The sequence below is a fragment of the Pinus tabuliformis genome, chromosome X, assembly GCF_031772625.1.
Source record: "Pinus tabuliformis cultivar Carrire ecotype Pingquan chromosome X, CPIR1, whole genome shotgun sequence".
Taxonomy (NCBI): domain Eukaryota; kingdom Viridiplantae; phylum Streptophyta; class Pinopsida; order Pinales; family Pinaceae; genus Pinus; species Pinus tabuliformis.
In genome coordinates, this window is record NC_142308.1 from 408,158,700 (window position 1) to 408,172,944 (window position 14,245).

At 33.6% G+C, this 14,245-nt stretch overlaps 1 protein-coding gene across 1 annotated transcript in view; it reads right to left on the reverse strand.

Annotated features, from left to right (window-relative positions):
• Positions 1-2,010, reverse strand: part of LOC149140252 (uncharacterized) — a 221,480-nt gene extending 219,470 nt beyond the window's left edge. The window contains exon 1 of the mRNA XM_089450939.1: positions 1,815-2,010. Coding sequence (XP_089307065.1) covers positions 1,815-1,866 — 52 coding nt within the window. The 5' untranslated portion in view covers positions 1,867-2,010. The remainder of the gene's footprint in view (positions 1-1,814) is intronic.
• Between the last annotated feature and the right edge of the window lie 12,235 nt (positions 2,011-14,245).

The following is a 14,245-nucleotide window of genomic DNA, read 5'->3' on the forward strand; positions in this document are numbered from 1 at the left end:
TTTAGTAATTTTAGGATAAAACAACTTGCACAAGATGTAAAAATCTGTTCAGCAATGATGAACAATCAATGCAAACTTGAACATACTGGATGGTGAGAGAAAACAATCTGAATGCGCTGTAATATTTTTGTTTAGCATAGATGAACAATCCATGCCAACTTGGCATACTGGATGGTAAGACAAAACAACACGAATGCACTGTAATATTTTTGTTTAGCATGGATGAACAATCAATGCCAACTTGGCATACTGGGTGGACTACGTGTGTAAACTGCTACTTCTACAGTCAGACATTGACGGAGAAACTAATTTGCAGAAAAGCATATCCCTTGCAATTCCCCCCTGTCCTGCCTATTAATCCTGAAGTCAAGAATTATATATATAGTCAATTCATGAATTAGGATCAACAAACAGGGCAGGGGAGATATTGTATATACAAATGTGTGTCTGTAGGGTTGTGGTTCAAACCCTAATAGGCATGTTCCTCCCATGCGTGGTGTATTGCCATGGAGCACCCTCATTCTTACTTAAATGTTGAACATGGCCGTTATATGTAGAGAGAGTGTCAATTCATGAATTACGATCAAATGGCAGAACAGGTGGCATATTGTATATATGTTTGCCTGTTGGGCTGTGGTTCAAATCCTGGCAGGTATTCTCCTACCCTACATGGTATATTGCCATGGCACTGTACCAGAACAGTCTATCATATATATATAACCAGGGCAGGGGAGATATTGTATATATAAGTGTGTGTCTGTTGGGCTGTGATTCAAATCCTGGCAGGCATGTTTCTCCCATGCGTGGTGTATTGCCATGGAGCACCCTCATTCTTACTTAAATGTTGGACGTGGCTGTTATATATAGAGAGAGTATCAATACAGGAATTAGGATCAAATGGCAGAACAGGCAGCATATCGTATATATGTGTCTGTTGGGATGTGGTTCAAATCCTGGCAGGCATTCTCCTACCCTACATGGTGTATTGCCATGGCACTGTAACAGCACCCTCATTCTTACTTAAATATCGAAGGTGGGCATATATATATATATATATATATACTTACTTCAACAGTAAGAAATTGGTGGAAACCAATTTGCAGAAAGTAGCATGTGCCTTACAGTTTCCTCTCCATTGCCCCGCCTATTGATCCTAAATTCAAGAATTGTTACTTTTACCACCTTCTAAACTTAAAATAAGTACCATAAGAACTCGATAAAATGCACAACATTCCTGCGGCAGCGAATCCACGGCATCAAACCCTCTGAACTTTGATGCACAACCCGTTCTCCCAACCCCAAAACATAATAAGACTTCAAGGGTCACAAAGGCTATCTATGCAAACATCAAACATTGCAGGAGTTGCAAAGAGATTTCTGATAACATACACTCTCAACTGAAAGCAGCTAAGAGACAGTAGGCATTGGCAACAAAGGGTGCATAGTTTACCCCGAACCTTCTTGTAAAAGGGTACATAAATTGTCCCAAGCCTTCTTGTAAATATTTTGGCACAATGCACTGCTGCATAATTGAAGCTAAATGAAACCATTCCCACCCAATCTTCCAAATACTGTATTGAATTCCTTGTGGAGGAAGCTAAAATGAGCACAAATGGCAGCTTAAAGAAACAAAATAAACATGAATCCAGCATTGAGGTTCGCAAAATAAAATAAAATCCACTCTATCTGATCATCACAGGGCCAGTCCCTTTCCATTATGATATCATTTTCCCGTAATTATCATTGATTTGAGGACTAATTAGCTTAAATATCATAGCAGAAAGTTCAATTTGATAAGCTGAGAGAAATCCTACCAATGTCGAGGCGAACGATTGTTGAGAGATCTGGTTCCTGGCTTTCCTCCATTGTCGGTACAAAATTAAAAAATTTCGAATAAGTGAGAGAGCCTGACGCAGTTCCGGCTCTGTTATATTAAGAATTCAACAGATGTCAGCTAACGGAAAGTTTCCTCGTTTACAAATCGATGACAGAACTCTCCTTCGATCAAATAGATACCTTTACCCGCAAATTTCTTCTGCTGTTTTATATTTTTAAAGTCCCGCGGCCCCACGCTATGCAATTCCTTTTCGGCGAAGAATCTACACGTTTGAGTTTGAGGTTGAAGTTTCTGTATCAGAAGCGCAGACAAGTCATCAAGACACTTAAATACCTAATGTGATTGATAATAACACTTTGCTATTTACGATTAAATACATTTGATGTAATATTAATTAAAAAATCAACTAAAACATGTAAGAAGCGAATTTTTTTTATTAATTATAAAATCCATTTTAAAACGTAATAAGCTAGAGTCTCATATTAAAAGATGTATTATTCCAGCATTTTAGAATGGTAAATTTAAAAAAAGATATAAATAAATGTAATAGGTATTATTTTAATATTTTATAATATTCAATATAAAAGGAAAAAAGAAATATGTTCACATTGTTTTGGATAGATGGTGATTTCCGATTCCTCACTTGGATGACCATGATATATTGGACAGATGAAGATATAGTCCTATTAAGTTTACAAAATATATATATATAAAAGAAAGAGAAATATCATATGATAATTTATTAAGCATTATTTCTAAATGTCTATATAATAGGCACAATATGTGTTATTTTAATATATTATAATTGTAAAATGAAAGAGAGGGAAACGTGGAATATGCAAGTATTATTATTATGTAAGTACTTAATTATTATATAAATAATGTAAATAAAAATGTTAGTATTTTTTGGACATCTATGTTGACATAAGGATTATGATGTGCTTTGACTTATATATTGTCATGCACCACTCTTCACATTTAAGTATCTCAAAATGAAATTTTATATGTTTTTGGGCATCCTTGTTGATATAAGGATTGTGATGTACTTTGGCTTATATATTTGTCATGAGCTAGTGTTCACAACCAAGTATCTTCGAAATGGGATTTTATTTTATAATCATAGAAGGCATTCCAAAATTCAAAAGATAGACATATGTGATTCGTATCACTAATATCATTATTCACACACACTCATACATATAGAAGAGGGAGAGAGAAGCCAGGTGAACAATATTAATCACCATTTAATCAATGAACAATTATATTAATAAGGAGGTCATTATTGTGTTGGACAATTCGATTGACATAAGAATTATGACATATTGGAGGTTATAAATTGTTTCATTCCATTGCTTACAATTAATGTGAAATTAGAAAAAATAAGTGAAAGCTTATGACCACTTAAAAGATTTATGCTAAGATGGATTAATGTTAATTTTTTTAATTAATTAGCATGTTTTTAAACTTTATTAGCATTACACGTGATACAAATATCTATTCCATCATGAGTTATTTTATCATGCTTCTGTCCATGCTACAAATGATTATGACTCTCGTAGTTATGTAAAGGGCATCTATTTTCCTTGTGTTTTGTTAACCATTGTCCTTTCCTAGATTAAATTAATGATTGATGACTACATATGTCCTTTTTGGGTTGGTGATTCACATTGCACTCTAACTTGTCAACCATTAGGAGCTTCATTGTTTACTCAAGGGGAGTGTTGATATCCCCTGCAAAGGGTTCACTCCCTCCTAAAAGTTAGCGCCAACAAACCATTAACTTAAGTCTACTATGGCATTCATAATACAAGTATATCCATAGGTGGTGGGTGCTCAATAATTGTATAAAGAGAAAAGTCAAATTGTTTCCTTTAAATTTTGTCTTTTTGACATTATTCTATGGATATACACTCGATTCCATGCACGACTTCCTTTGAGTTGGCAATACAAGAGCACCATGTGACCTAGAACCATATGGCGTCATTGGTTTTCTTCATAATTTCTTTTAGTTGGCCTATTCAATCATTTCTACTTAACAACAACACCTAGTATCTTGTGACACCCAAACCTATTAATTGTCTGAGTGTTTGTCCTAACAAAGAGAGATTTCAATGGCAAAGGTTGAGTACAATAAGTAGTTTCAAAGGAATTTTGAACAAGTAATTACTGAAATTATGGCGTCTCATATGCAAAGTAGGTTGGAGTAATCTTGATTGTTCCAACATTTAGAAGCATAATTGACAAATTCAATAATGCAAGTTGTTTCTCAATGTATTCTTGCAATGTTTTTTGCACTAATAGAAGTGAAGTGTATTCTATAGTGTAGTATGGAAGGGATGTGCAAAGTAATGTAATGGTGACGTGGCATTGGTGTATGAAAAAATCTTGGGGAAAAGAGTTATATGAAAAAATCAAATACAATATTATTAGTAACTCAGAGGTGGCAAGTGTGAAGAGGATCATCCTTGAATCCAAAAGGACAAACATGAACAAACTTTGAATGGGACCTTGGGGTAGCAATAAATAATCAAGCTAAGTTATGACCCTTTATGAAGCATTAAAGATCTTATATGTGTGTCGAATTAAAGATATAATAGTCATAAGGGACTCCTCTTATAATAAAGCATGTAAGAAACACGATCATCCAAATTTATTGCAAATTGACATGGATGATATCTAGACTATATCAAGAAACAAAAAAGTTTGTGTTGGTTGAATATTAGCATGTGTTAAGGCCCCTAAACCAACACATGAATAGCTTTTTCAATGCATCCTCACACTTAGAAGAAGGAAAAACCAATACAAAATATAGGACTTGTATTGTGGCAATCCCTTGAAATGTTGAACAATGGTCATTTTAAAGCATGAAATGCCAAAAGGACATTTAAATCCACCAGGTGGAATACATTCAAATAGAAAGGACAAGGCATAAATCCTTTGACCTGCATAACACACTTGCACACATATTCTTTAAATGTGGAGCAACATAACATGTCATTGTCATTATTAATATGGAAAACAAAAAAGGGAAAATTCTAGTTATTACTAAGGTCATTAAATTGTAGAGCCTATCTTTCTAGCCTTATGGAATGAAACTCGGGAGTGGAATTCTATTGTTTTGTTCAATTAAGATGCAATTTGGGGGTTAGATTGCATGCCTTTTGTTACTCCTAGTTCCTTAGAGGTTTGCTCTAGGATTTAGTCAAGTATGGAGGATCATAATCACCCACATTAATATGTTTTATATGAGTAGTTGAGTTCCAGGTAAGTTCTGAGGAGACATGAAAGCATGATAGAAAGTAATAAACCCATCATCACCATTATGATAAACCATGTTCACTCTCAACAGGAAATGTAAAACCTAGGGCATGCATAAATTCTTGAAATCATCATCAACAAAGGAAGTAAATAAAAAAGCTCAAGGAGCGAGGTGTGTTACAACATGTGGTGGTAGGCCTAGTAATAAGCACCCAATTCAAGGAATCTTAGCTAAGGTAGTCAATCGGTTTAGTTCCTAGGGCAGGTAAACAAGAGGAATTAGTCTAGGAGAAGTGGTGAAGGAAGGCGTGTTACATCACGTGGTGGTAGGCCTAGTAAGAAGCACCCAATTCAAGGCATCTTAGTTAAGGTAGTCAATCGGTTTAGTTCCTAGGGCAGCTAAAGAAGAGGAATAAGTCCAATGGGAGCTAGGAGAAGTGGTGAAGGAACTAATGGTGAGGGAGGACAACCTATTATAGGAGGAATAAAATGAGGGCCATTACAATCATGCCTTTATCTAAAGTAGGTTCCCTTATGTTTTGTGAAATAATTTCAACACAATTTAAGCAAGAATATAGTGAGTAGATATTGATATAATTCCTCCAAAAAAGACAAAATAATAGACTCTATTGTGAAGTTTTGGGAAATTTGAAACAATATTGATACTATGGCATCTTGTATCGTCACAACTCTGGTATTGACAATATGTGTTGGCCCCACGCTCACTGGTATCATCGTAACTCTTCTCCTTTATGTTAATAGTATTGTTCTTTTAGCAAAGAGCTATGATGATCTCGACAAACAACTAAGAATTTTGCTCCAAGATGGGTATGGTTGTTAACATTGACAATACTAAAGTCATGATAATTAAATCCAAAAAGATTACCAATGACAATTTCATTTACGATAATAACTACTTGTAGGAAATTCCTTCATACAAATTTACAGGAATCAACATCAATCATTAGCTCAATTGGAATTATAACATTGAGAAAAGGATACCTAGAGGATGGAAGGCTTATTATAGGCTTGAAAACAATTGTTAGTCAAGAAATCTTTGGATTTGGGATAAAATAAAAAATAAAAAAAATCCTCTTTGAGACTCTTATCACCCCTATTATTTTATATGGATGTGAGGTTTGGGTTTGCAGTATATCCAGAGAATCATGGAGGGAGCTTGAGCAGATCCAAAAGCATTTTATAACCTACATCCTCAAGATTAAAGGATGTACTCCCTACCCTATCCTCATAATTGAAGTTAGTGTTTTCCCTATTGAAATCACGGCTATGACCAAGTATATCATGTATAAGAAGAATTTACCCAACATGGATGCCAAGAGGTTTCTTAAAACTGCTTCTAAATCTAGCCAAAACCCCACCTTTGGCTCAAGTGAGGATGACATAAGGTTGCCCAATCTTGGTTAGACCACTGGGGGATAAAGGAGTAGACTATCTTCAAAATAAGGATAATATTAAAAATATTATTACTTCAAAATTTAAGGAAAAGTTATGGAGTGATAAAGAGTTAGAGGGAAAACGGAAACTAAGATATTATAAGGAGGTGATCAACCCTAATCTTGAAAACCATAATTATTTATTTGTCTTGACTAGTGTTAAGAAGAAAATGAACATTGCTAATATAAGAATTAATTCTCATGAGCTTCATCGTGAAACGAAGCATCGGTTTACTCCTAAAATGCCATGGGAAGAAAGAGTCTGTCACTTGTGTGATACTAAGAGGGTTGAAGATGAAAAGAACTTTCTCTTAGATTACCTAACTTATAGTCAAATCCATTATAATTTTCAAAATCTCTGTCACACTATCAACCTTCTTGATCTATTAAAGCAACAAAACTATGGTGATATGGGAATGCTCCTCTCACTTCTCTTCAAGCATAGAAATAATATGTTAGAGAATTTCGATTAATTTCTTACCTTCTTCTCCAGTTTTATTTTGAGTTTTGTAATATTTGTTTGTACTTAGTTATCATCGTCCTCTCTACAGAGAGTCTTTTTCTGGTTATGGTCAAATCTCCCTAGTGAGAGACTGAAAACACAGTTTTGACTCTTGATATAATCTCTAATTTTTCCAGTTAATAAAATCGCCTTACCAAAAAAACATACCATCTTTAAAACCAATAAATTAAATTAATCTTAGTGAATGTTAATCAGTGTTACCATATATAAACAAGTACTATATTTTTAATATAAAATTAATTATTATATTTAGGAAAAAAAACAACATTTTAAATCAATGATATTTTAACTATAAAATTAAAATACATAAGAGATATAAAATAAATAAATTTTAATATATTAAAACGAAGGAAAATTATTGTCCATAATATGATAATAAAAAACGCATAAAAAAAATAAAAATAAAAATATAAAAGTCCATCTTAATTACCTTTTTATCAATATAAGAAAATAATATTCCCTTTTCTTTCATCCTCTGAATGTTTAATAAATTATAACTAAAATAAATTTGTATAAAAATATAAAAGTCCATCTTAATTACCTTTTTATCAATATAAGAAAATAATATTCCCTTTTCTTTCATCCTTTGAATGTTTAATAAATTATAACTAAAATAAATTGTATTAACTAAAACTTTATCGATATTCCAATATTTTTTATATAAAATAAATCATTAAATTGAAATAATATTTTTAAATATTTAAAATTTTAATCCACTTTAAAAAATCTTATATTAATCATATTAATGGGTATATTAACTCAAGTCAAGTCACATAAGGTGGTACATAGAATCGTCCATAGTCTTGATAAAAAATGACCTCATCCATAATTTAAAGTAAGTCCCTTTATACATGGTGGAGTCTATCCACCACTTTAATCTTATGTCTCTGAGCTGTTGCTTTAATTTCACTTTTGATATTTAGAGCTTTATGGCTTTATTGCTAGGTTTTAGCTAGCGACTTATAAGGTTTATATGGTTAATGATGTTTAACTTTAGTGATCTACCATTTTAGTTTCAACAAAATGAAACGGGTTGTTTTGAAATGTAAGTTTAGCTCACACATCGAACATTTTTTTGGTAAAATTGTAGTATATTTTTATGTTACGATAGTTTTCATGGATAAATTCATATGTATAAATATTACATTTAATTAAAGTATCTTAGGTTAAATAATAATTAAATATTATTATTTTGTATATTATATTAAGTATATAAGAGGCATTTTTTATTTTTATTTTTATCATACCTAGGCAAGTATTATGTATTAGATATTTGTTATTGCCTATTATTCAATCAAATATGAAAATTATTTTTCAATTTAACAAAGTGCAATTTTAATTTTTTTTATTTTTTATTTTTGTAATTTATCTTTTATGGAATTGGTTGTCAAATTAGATATGTTATTGCTCAATGCCTCAAATAATAAGCCAAGAGTACATGAGTCACATTAAATTTTGTTTTGGTTTTTATTGCATTCCATAATTATTTAAACCAAAAGTACATGCGTCACATCAAATTTTGTTTTTGTTTTACTGCATTCCATAATTAAGTGTGTGAGACATCACATAACTAGGTAATTAATACATTTTTTTGTTAAAATGTTGCAAAATATTTTTTATATTAATAAAAGAAAATTACTATTATAATTAACATGAAAAATGTCTTATAATTTTGTAAATTAATTTTGTAATCTCCATAATAAATAACTTTTTTATATTTTTAAATTTATATGTTTATCGTCACTAAGTATGTTTGCCATTTTATATTTACTTAATATAGTTATAATATTTAATATTTCAAAGAACATCTAAAACAAACTATATACTATAAATAACTATTTATAAATATCACATTGTATTATTTCTTAATTTTTTAAGTTAAGATGCATATTAAATGATAATTTTCAACATCCTGAAATAGGTTAAAACCAATCATACCCCACAGATACATTTTACAACTACATTTACAAAGCTTAGTTGTTAATTCTTTTAATATATCACAACAATCAGATAGTTTCATTATTTTTTTACAAAGGGGCATGTATAAGCTACTATGTAGCATTTGTTTTATTATGAAATATGTAATATATATTGCAAAACAATAGAGGGTATTCTGTAAAAGTTTATATGGCATAAAGAAGAATAAGAATATGTGACATTAATACCAAGAAGAAAGGTCAATCATTGAAAAAGAACAGTAAGAGAAAAAGAAGCAGAATAAAATAAAATAAACTTGGGAATGAGACTGTAATCACTGAAACCCGAAAATTAAAGAAGGAAAAGGATGGGAAGGAGTTGAACGGAGAGGTCCCTCTCAAGACCTTCCCTCTAAATGAACGTGCTAGCTTGGAATATACAGGGCTTAGGAGGTCCCTCAAAACCCCTTGCAATAAAATATCTTGTTAAACAGGGAAAACCGTGGATTCTCTTTTTGCAAGAAACCAAATTAGAAGAACAAGAAGTCTTCAAAACAACAGGTGTATTTTGGAATAGCAATGACGGACTAGTACAAAGTTCTAGAGGAGCATCACATGGATTGTGTATCTTTTGGTCATGTATGCATTTCAGATTGATAGATAGTTTGAAGAATCAGTTTTGGCTTTTGGATCTTTTGGAGTTTAAGGACTCGGGTGAACGCGTCCCAATAATAAATATTTACGTTGTCGTGTTGTATGAAGAAAAAACGGAGTTCTGGGACTCCTTCAATGGAATCAGGAACAAAGATCTTCACTCTAGCTATATCTTAGGGGTTGATTTCAATATGAAGATCTTCTGAAAAAAGAGGAGGAAGTATAGTTAGAGATCCCTTGAGAGATCGAATGGAAGACCTAATAGAAAACTAGGACCTGTTTGACATCATTTAGAAATCAGGAAAGTTCAAATGGACCAATCATAGATTGGGTGAAAATCACATTGCAGCAAGGCTCGATCGGTTTTTAATTCATAGCAATTGGATTTTGAAGGGGATAGATTGATTTTCTGCTATTCGAGCTCAAGGTGAGTCAGACCATCGCCTGATCTCTTTATCTTTGGAACAAGTAGAATCCTTCGACCCCATTCCTTTATTCTTCAATCCTTCTTGGATCTAAGAGAAAGGAGTGGTGGATATCATAACTAAATCCTAGAGAACCCGAGTGTTGTGATCCTCGACATTTGTGTGGGAGTCAAAGCTATGACATGTTAAACAAGCATTAAGAAAAAGGCTAAATTAATGTTACCAACCTCTTGGGATGAAGAGACAGGAATTGGTCAGACAATTAGAAGAGCATCATCGCTTAATGGAGGAAGCCTCTGTAGAATATTGGCATGTATCCAAAGAAAAAAGTTGACTGGGAAAATATTCTTAGAGAGCAGAAAAGATGAAGAGATATGGCAGCTCAAGTCGAGAAGCCTATGGTTGCAAGCGGGGGACCAAAACACTGTTTTCTTTCATAAGCATGCTAGGGCCAAAGATTTAAGAAATCAGGTTAAAGAAATCACGCTAGAAGGAAGGTCGACAATATCATCCTTTAAGGAAATTAAGAAGGAAGCCTCCAATCACTTTCAATCTCTTTTCCATGCTGAGAAAGAAATATCTGAGGTCCAAGCTCAAGATTTGTTAATAGAAATTCGATCGATGGTCTCTCAAGCCTCTAACTAATTGCTCTTAAAACAAATCTAAGAAGATGAATTTCAAGAGGTAACTTGGGACCTTCACTTGGATAAAGCCTGAGGCCCCGACAACTTCACTATTAGCTTATATCGTGCCTTTTGGCTCCTTATCAAGAAATATTTGCTCAAAATATTGAATAATATTGGGTCGAAATCAAAAGCGGGAGGGGGTACAAACTCGTTTTTTTCAACCCTCATTCCCAAGGAATAGAATCCATTGGACTTTTCCCGCTTCCTCCCCATCTTTCTGTGTAATGCTTCCTACAAAATCCCAATGAGAATCATAGCCAATTGTTTGAAATAACTACTATCTTTTTTCATTTAAAAAAACCAAGGAGGATTCATGCAACAAAGAAACATCCTTGATAACATTGTTCTAGTTCAAGAAGCTGTACATTCTAGTAAAGAGGCAAGAGAAGTAGGGATGGCGATCAAGTTGGACATGGCCAATGCTTTTAAGCAGTAATTCATTCCTTCCTTTTTCTTATTCTAAAAAAACTGGGTTTTAGTGAATATTTCATCAAGTGGATCAAGCCTTGTATTGGTTCACCATGGATTGCTCCTTTTGTCAATGGTCGGCCAACTCCATCCTTTACTACCTCAAGGGGCCTAAGACATGGTTGTCCCATTTCTCCCCTTTTGGTTATCATTATGAAAGAAAGTCTAAGTCGACACCTGGAAGCAACTAGGAGAGAAGGAAAAATAATGGGATTGAATATAGCCAAGAATGTCAAAGGAATCAATCATTCTCAGTTTGTCGATGATACTCTACTTTTGGGAGGAACATCCAATATAATAGTAGTTATCTTTAAAAAAATCCTTGATTCCTACTTGAATTTGTTAGGCGGGCTAATTAATAAAAATAAAATCCATTTGCATGGATGGAATTGATCAGAAGTTATCGTGGCAAAAATTTCTCGTATTTTGGGGTTCCTTGTGGCTCAAGATTTGAGGTCATTCATGTACCTTAACATCCCCATATCTCTTGGGCCCTCGAATGGGGAAGACTGTGAGTTGGTTCTGCAAAATCTCAGGAAGATAATTTCCTCTTAGGGAGCTCAGTGGTTAAGAGGGAAGATGGTTTTGATTAAGTTTGTGCTCTCTTCACTTCCTATGTACATAGGATCAGGGTTCCTAGCTCCAAAAAACACAAATAATCAAAATAGTAGCATATTAAGAAAAAATCTATGGAAAGGAGGGAAAAAAGAATGAAAGTTGCTTTCATTTAGTAAATTGAAATATTGTTCACTTGCTAAAAAATATGGGAGGATTGGCAATTAGAGACCCAAAGTTTATGAACCTAGTCATGGGTGCTAAGCTAGTATGGTGTCTTGTTTCAGACTCCCATGAATGGTGGAAAACAACTCTCCTCCAAAAATATTTCCACAAGAATTGATTAATCAGACCTGAAGAGGCACCATGGACTAATCAAGGTTTTAAGATATGGAAGTTTTGTCGAACACCAACTCCTTTTGCCTTGGATAATTTGGGTTGGCAATCAGGGAATGGAGACCATATTCATTTATGGAAAGATCATGTTCCTTCCGTTGTTTTTGCAAATAAAGATCCAAGAGTTTGGGAGCTAGCACAATGGATGGAGGAAAATGCATATTGCAAAATAGCGAACATCTCAAAGTAGAATGAAAATGGACAATGGACTGGATGGCATTGTCAGAATTGCCCTAATGATCTCTATCATCAATGGCTCTCTTTAATTAGAGCCCTTAAAGGATATGAACTTGTATCCACAAATCATCTTGATCGCAAGATATGGTTGAGTGGGAAAATGATCTATTATATTGTGAAAGAGGGATACAATTTCTTAGTGCAGAAGATTCCTGGTCCACTAACTTCTAATATTTGGAGCATAATTTGGAATAAGGACGAAATTCCTAAAGTCAATATGTTTTTTTAGGAGCTATTCCATGGAAAAATCCTGACTCCTGAAAATATGAAAAGTGGTAAACCTTTGGACCCTTGCATTGCACTCTGTGTTGATTAGCTGAAGAAGATATCATCCATGTCTCTGGACTTTGCTCCTTTTTTATTGAGGTATGGAAATTAGCTTTGTCTCCTATTAGTGAAATCCAATACATCCTTGTGGATTGGAATGAAATGTTTTTAAAGTGGAAATATCTTTATCCCCATCACCGAAAAGTTGAATATGTAGAGCTCAGATGTTGGATGACTTTGCCGAAATATATATGTTAGTCCATTTGGCTAACTCATAACCGCGTCATTTTCTAGGATGCTAAGCCTGATTCTGTTCGAACAATACTTAAAGTAGTTCAACTGCTCTTCAAAGCCATTTCCGCCAGGAAATTTGGTCCATTTGAATTGGATAATAAATCACCTGAAGAAAAATAATGGCTAAGATTCAGAAAACCACATAATCATGCTATAAGCTTCAAGTATCGCTCTTCCAAGCCTTCTTATATTTTAAGGTTAGATAAGGAGAAATTTATGGAATGGAGGCATGCCAAAGGTTATCATTCTCTTTTCTTTGAGTGTGCCTCAAAAGGAAATCCTGCGGAGGCTGGAGCAAGAGGGGCAATTCTCGACCCTGAAGAAAAATAGAGTCACAATTTGCATGGGGCCTAAGAAGAGCAACAAATAATCAAGCACAACTCCTTGCTCTTTGGGAATGTATGTAGGTGGCAATTGCAAATAAAATTTCGCACTAAGCAGTCTATGGGGATTCCATGATTGTAATTAAAAAAATTCTAAAGTGCAGAGATACATCAAAACATGATCTCCCTCCAATGGTTCTTAGAATTCAAATGCAAATTCAAAGATTTGAAAAGATGGAGTTTTCCACATTAAGAGGTAGCATAATCAAATAGTGGATTTGCTAGCCAATCAAGGAGAAACTTTGGAACAGGGAGAGTTTATATTGAATCACGAAGCTTCATCCATAGTAAACATTCCATGATATAAAGATTTAAGGCTATACACGTCCTACTTATATGATCATAACCTTGAACGAGCTATTAAAAATGCCTTGGGATTCCCAATCCCACTTTAATATCTCAATGAATGTGATTATACTAGAAATAAAAAATGTTAGGCTTCTTAATGGAGGTCCTAATCACAATATTATGCTAAGTCTAGAAGGTTGATCCTTACACAAGTTGTTTGATGCTGAAGGATTTTCTAGCTTGGAGATTGAGCTTGGGCTATCATTCCTAAGGATAGTTGACATACCCATCCAAGAGCATTTACATTTCGAACTACGATGGATCTTGTTAGTGAAATGCAAATTCAGGACCTGGTAAACTTGCATGAGTATGGTAGCTGCAAGAAAGAGTTAGTGATGGATATTCATGTTAGAAGCCCACAAGATAAGGACAAAGATCTAGCATGATGATGGAGGAAGGAGAGAAGTTCAAGCCATCAACTATAAATGGTGATTTCTTTTCAACAAATTATCATCGGATAGTAGCAGAGCCAATGTGATATGCAACATGGTGAATTCAAGAAGCAACAATCGAGAGGTGGATATGAAGGAGAAAACAATCTCAA